At 46.3% G+C, this 6,457-nt stretch overlaps 1 protein-coding gene across 1 annotated transcript; it reads right to left on the bottom strand.

Moving 5' to 3' along the window:
* Nucleotides 1-407: 407 nt before the first annotated feature.
* Nucleotides 408-5,286, bottom strand: LOC108067077 (uncharacterized). The gene has a single exon (XM_044393395.2). It carries the CDS (start codon nt 4,563-4,565, stop codon nt 2,151-2,153), a length of 2,415 nt encoding a protein of 804 aa, XP_044249330.2. The 5' UTR covers nt 4,566-5,286; the 3' UTR covers nt 408-2,150.
* Nucleotides 5,287-6,457: the final 1,171 nt, after the last annotated feature.

The raw sequence follows: 6,457 nt of genomic DNA, 5'->3' as shown, positions 1-6,457 counted from the left end.
CACTCGCTTTCATTTTGAAATGAAACACGCGTTTGCCACAATCAGACCGAAATAAGAAAAAATAAAGAATTAAATATTTATTGTGCTGTTTCTTTTCGGTTTATGAATCAATTAATACGGGCATGGGTGAATGTGAATGCTGAAATGCTGAATGAAACGGTTAAGTGTTTGTTCGTGTTCTAGAGCTCTTGTCGGCGAAGTTGACAGCAGGTTGGATCGATAAGTTCATTCGAATCGCTGTGGGTATCTGCTTTAATTGGTGGGAGAAATGCCATAGAGCTCAGAACTCTTGGTGCCAACCTCTCGGGGTCTGCAGATCTAAAGCCAGAAGACAGATCTGCGTGGGTAAGTTTGAACCGCTTTTGAAGCCCCCAATTGAACTGCCCCCAGTGAAAAAGTCATGATAATTAATTCTTTTAAGACACATAATCTTTTATTTGAATAGTTTCTTGCTCTTTTTGTGGTTTGGTATGGTTTGCTGTGTTTCAATTTCATTTTTTCGTTTTTGTTTTAATTTATTAGCAGCTTGGCTGGAAAATACCGGATTAGACTTGCATTAATTCATTTTCTTTTCGGATTAAAAGCTAATTTGTCACATTGAACTTTTGTTTCGTTTTACATTTGCTTTTTGCTTACATCGAATGGTTTATCGAATGACAGTTGAATAAATTTGAAAAAATATCACTATTTAGTAAAGGTATGTATACAGACACACACACATAAGCTTGTATATAGTATAACTATTAATACATGTTTTAAGTTATTTTCAATGCATTTCGAAATTACATTCTTGGTTGCCCCCTTGCTCAACATCACAATAATTGGTTTTGAAATATTTTCTTTGTCCGACACACATGCATGAATATTTATAGATATTTCCTATGCACACACTCTATATAAAATATAAACTTTAGAAATATAAATTCGAGGTTGTTTAGTGTTTAGTGTTGTGTGTGTTGTATCTTTTTCGTTTTTTTGTTGGATTTTGTGTGCAGCCGAGGGAAATCGAAGGCGGGAGAACTTAGGGTATAAAGCTTTCTGGCCTGGAGATACAAATGCCAGGGCCAATCGATCCCATTCCCATTATCCCATGCATTATTCATAATGCATTATGAATGGGCCGATTCGATGGCTCCGACCTTTGACCTATTGCCGCTGTCCATCTCGCACTTTAAATTAAATCTAATGAGGTATTTAGCTGCACGCAATGCCCGCGGAGTTCTAGAAAAAGCAAATTGACTTAATGGCCCGCTGGCCAAACTAACTGCTGACTGACTGACACTCTGGCCAGCTGGGAAAACTAACTTTGCACCGGCCAAAAGGCATTTTCAATATGAAAATGCCGCCTGCAAAGCTAGTCGGTCCCATTAGCCAGAAGTTCGATACAATATAATATATAGAAAAAGCACTGCTCGGCACTAGGTGCTCGGTCTAAGACTACTCGGCTCTACGAACTTAAACGCTACAATACACATATGCTTTGCACATTGACTTAATTAACTTATGAATTGAATGTTTGCGTCTCTTCTTGTTTTCTTTAGCCAGAATGTTGTTTGGAGTTAAAGCTTTGCGGTGTGTGGATGTCTAATAAATATTTACAATCGTTGTTATAATAAATAATAAATTAGTGGTAGGGAGCGAGAAAAAACTGTGCTGTCTTTGATATTTCGTTTGTTATTTGTTACTTGTGGTTTCTTTCAGTGTTGAGTAAAAACATTAAATGTTCATATGCTTGTTGCTTAGGTACATTGATTACGATCTCGACTTGGCTTGGCTTGGTTCCACTTTTCAGTTTGATATCCACCCTAAGATTATAACTCCTGTTTCTCTCTCTCTTTCTGTTAATTTGACTTGTACACAGTTTTTTGTTTTTATATTTGTTTAAAGGTACTTTGTTTTTTTTACGTGTTATACTACTTTGTAAAGCATCTCAAACTCTCAAGTTTGACTATCTTTGTGTTTGTTTTATGTGTTTTTTTGGCATGAGAAGCTTCTAGGACAGCATGATTCAAACAGTTGTCTCTGCTAATTGCTAAACTTACAAATTACGAATACTGTTTTTAGAATTCTTCAGCAAGCGCGAGTTTAGTGTTTGTCTAAGATCTACAATGTATAATGTATATTAAATATAGTTAAGAACCCCTTGTGTTTTAGACTTCTGTGGGCAAACTCTGGCTCTGGCAGCCCGCCTGCAGTTTCTTGGAGCTGCGGAAGAACATGTCGAAGAGCCTGGCCCCGCGATTCTGGAACTTCTGGGGCGTGGTTGGTGTTATAGCAATGTGCTCCACGATGGTGATGCCCCTTTGCAGTTTCGGTCGCTGGGGGCGAGTGGGCGGTGCTGGGGGTGGTGCGGTCAGCGCAGGGGGTGGTGTGGCCGGTGGTGGCTCATCGGATTCGGCAGAGCCCCTAGCTCCCCCGAAATTAATGATGGTGCTGCAACTGCTGTTGGGCCGCAGGGTCAAGGTCGTGTGCACTGGCACCTGACTGACCAGCGAGGTCTGTGGGGTCAAGTACCTGCAACTATTGCTGCTGTACTGCGACAACTTGCTGCTGTTGCGCTGCAACTGTGCTCCCGATGCCGCAGCTCCTCCAGGACCCGCTGTTCCATTGGTCTTCACACTGCTGCTGCAGTGACGCTGTAGTCCTGCCGAGGATTCCAGGCCAAACAAACGCTTCACCCCACGCCTCACCCTCTTGTTGCGGTAGGCGAAGATGAAGGGCGAACTCAGGTTGGCCAGCAGGATCATGAAGATGGCCAGCTGCGAGGATCCACCAAAGTTGGCGGCCGACAGTCGCGATTGCAGGAGCACCAGCAGGCCAAAAGGCAGATACGAGACCACAAACATCACCACCACCAAGATGCTGATCCTAGCAGCTCTCGACTCCTCCCTATACTTGAAAAGCGAACTGGCGTTGCTCAGGCGATGTCGCAGGGAGCTCATGTAACTCAGGGCCTTGGGGGAGGCGTGGATGGCGGGTATTTGGAGGGCGTGGCCGTGCTGCTGGTGCCGCGGCGAACTGAAGTGCGGGTGATGTTGCTGGTGGAGATGTTGCTGCTGCTGCTGCTGGTGTTGCAGGTGCAGCTGCTGCGATTGCTGCTGCTGCTGCCGCTGGGCGTGGCCCAAAAGATGCGGCGATCCGCACTCCTCGCTCAGCGAATCCTGCCGCAGTTCGGTGTACTTGTGCAGATTCGGTGAGCTGTGCACCTGGCGAATGCCCTGCAGGCGATGGGCTTCCCTCAGATCCTGCGAAGAGGTTCCCAGGAGAGGCAACTGCCTGGCGGAATAGTTCCTCTTGATCTCACCACTGGCCGTTTGCAGGGTCAGCATGATATTCTGATTCCTGTCGGAAAGGGAGTGCTCCTGCACCGTCATCAGTTGCACACCGGCTCCACTCTCCGCATCCGAGCCACCATCGTCGGAAATGGTGGGCAGCAGGACCTTGGCCGCCGAATCCCTGCGTAGACAACTCGGTGAATTCCTCGGCTGCGACCTCTGATCGATTTGCATCTGCAGACCACCGATTCCCAGGCCCAGACTGCTATTTCCGCCATGCGAACTGGCCGAGGAAATGGAGTGCCTATGGACACACAGGCTGTTCGAGAACTGATTCGCCTGAGCCGCCTGCTGGCCAGCCGTTAGATTCAAAGCGCTCTGGAGCAGCGGAGATGAGCCATTCTGGCGCATGCGCAGCCCATTGCCCCGCGCCTCACTGAAGATCCTCCAGTACATGCCGCACACAAAGCCAAAGGGCAGCAGGATGATCACTATGAAGTACACACTGGCGTAGATCACCCCGAAAATACTGTTTGTGCTGCCAATGTTGAAGTAGTTGACGGCCAGCCTGCGTTGCCGGCTGAACAAGGCATCGGCATCGAAGTCGAGGACTCGGAAGGCGGAAAGGGCGCCAAAGAGTATGCCCACCACCCAGGTGAGGGCTATGAAGATCCAGGTTTTCACGCCCGAAATGCGACTGTGGTAGCGCAGGGGATCCGTGACGGCACACCAGGTGTCTCCTACCACTAGTAAAACAGCCAGAGCTCCCAGGGCGGCAGTCATATCGATGGACCAACATCTTAGCTGCACCGGCGGCTGCAGAGGAGCCTCCGTGGGTAGCGAGAGATTCTCCTCGTGGGTCTCCGTCTCCGTGATAACAAATCCTCCATCTCCCCGCTCGTCAATAGTCAACTCGCGGCAGTAGGTGGCATTGCACTTGAGGAAGGACTCCACCACTTCTCCATTCTCACTCGCATTCTTGCTGGACACCACGCCATCTCGCTCCACCAGCTGTCCATTGCGACGGAAGATGATCTGATGATTGCCGGGCTTCGAGAAGATTTCCAGGGTCTCTCCGGCCGAAGATCTCTCCGTAGATTTGCCAGGCAGCCCCAGAAAAAGGGTGGGTGCCAAGATGCAGCAGCCAATGAGGTTGATGGCCAGCAGGTTGATCGTGAACCGATTGGCGGTGGTCCTTAAGCCCGGCGTTATCCAGAAGGCACACAGCGCCAGCAGGTTGATCAGGAACGAGACGAGCAGCAGGGCCAAAATCAGGAGGTCTATGGCCATTCTTTATGCTGTTTTTCGATTACCACACATCACTTTACAGTTTCACAGTCACTTTATGGCCACTACTTTTTCGGCTTTGGGCTCTTGGCTTTTTGTTTTGTTTTGGCTTTGCTTATGACACAAATTTCACTCGGAATATCCGCTGTTTCTCTCGTCTCAGCCAACAATTTTTTAATATCGTTTTTTGTATTATTATGTGTGTTTTGGTTTGTTTCTTGCGAACGCTTGCTAATTTACGTGCGAGATTTGTGGTATAAAAAACAATTTCTTTTTGCTCTGAACTTTTTTTTTTCACTTGTCTATATTTTTCGTGACTTGTGTCAATTGTTTTGGGATTTATTTCTTTTTTGCCGTGTATTTATTCACGCGCACCGATCGGACGAGCACGATCTTCACTCCGAAGCGTTCCAAGCACAACTGTCGTGAGCGGTCGCCGCAACGCCTCCAAATATACGCGACCGCCTGGGAGGGAGTGCGAGCGAGAGGGTGTTCCCCGGTGCGAGGGAGACGGAGCAACGCCAGCGGGAGAACGGCGAGCGAAAAGAGCAGCAGGGAGAGCGACGAGAGCGACGATGTTGCTGCCGTGCTGCGATGATTGTTGCTGTTGCTGCTGTTGCTGCCGTCGTGATTTGCGATTCCCACGCTCCGACTTTGAAATTATGTTGCTGCAAGTGGTCGCTTCTCTTTGTTGGTGTTGCTGTTGCTGTTGCTAGCCGGTCTTTATCAGTAGTTGTTGCTGCAAGTATTGCTGTTGTTGCTGCTGCCGCTTCAAGTGTTGCTGCTGCAATTGCTGTTGTTGCTGTGCTGTTGTCCTAGTTCACTCCAGCAGCAACACAACAAATTGTATAATCTGTTTCTTTTTTGCAATGCCAATTGCCGCTTCACTTTTGCTCTGTATTACATCACTTGCTCAATGCTATTGCTGCTGCTGCCCCGCGGACTTTTCCATTTTCCAAGACACATTTTCTTCTGGCTTCTGCACAATTTCCAATCTGCAATGCACAATGCAAGACGGCGGCCGCGCTCTATTTTCTTAACCATAAAAATTGCATTTTTATTAGGCCGACTGCTGTTGCTGCCGCTGCAAAATAAACAACAACAGCTGATGAAATTACCAGCGTTGGGCGCCAGCTGCAAAAAAAGGAGAGAGAGAAAGAGAGGTTAAATCAGAACTAGAGCGAGACAGAGCACCAGAGATATGTCCGTGAGATAAGGCAACTCTTAAAATGATTATTGTTGTTTTGATTGTGAAATTAAAAACAAATACAAATACATGCTGGACCAAGATGATACAGCAGTTTCGCTGAGACTACCCAAAAACCCGCTCGCCAGTGACTCAGAAAATAAAATAATTCCATTTCATTTACTTGAAAAAACGGCACGCTCCCGTTATGCACACATATCGAAATTCGTTATCGGTAGTTTGGGGGGTGATAAGGCATTAATCCAGCTATTCGGCCGGCGGGAACTGTCCAGAAGTCCGTCATAGATACTTGTAGTCAATTACCATTACCTTAAATCACCACACCCACTCATCACATGAGCCCCCTTGATTATAGGTAACTGTGTTTCTGCTTCTTTTTATAACTACGCATTATCCCCCGAAGTCGGTACACAAATCGGACGATCAGCCGCTTACAACATGACCGGAGAATCGACTTTAATGAGCTCATCGCAAATTCTCTTCGGTTCCCAGTAGTCATAAAAAAAAGTTGGAGGCATCTAGCCAAAAGTCATTGGCACAGGGGAAAAATTTCGAGTATTTTGTAGGGTTTTCTTGAAAATTTTCATGAATTTGTTTTATAAATATAAAATAAAGTAGAATATGATTAAAATGATATTTGATGATTAAAATAATATTTCCTTAATTCTTAGATAATAATAAAATTAAA

Source organism: Drosophila takahashii, chromosome 3R (assembly GCF_030179915.1).
Source record: "Drosophila takahashii strain IR98-3 E-12201 chromosome 3R, DtakHiC1v2, whole genome shotgun sequence".
In the NCBI taxonomy this organism is placed as follows: Eukaryota; Metazoa; Arthropoda; class Insecta; order Diptera; family Drosophilidae; genus Drosophila; species Drosophila takahashii.
This window is presented reverse-complemented; position numbering and strand designations above follow the sequence as displayed.

Bases quoted from the DNA above. Each gene is read 5' to 3' on its own strand.
- LOC108067077 (XM_044393395.2), bottom strand. From the start codon at position 4,565: ATGGCCATAGACCTCCTGATTTTGGCCCTGCTGCTCGTCTCGTTCCTG.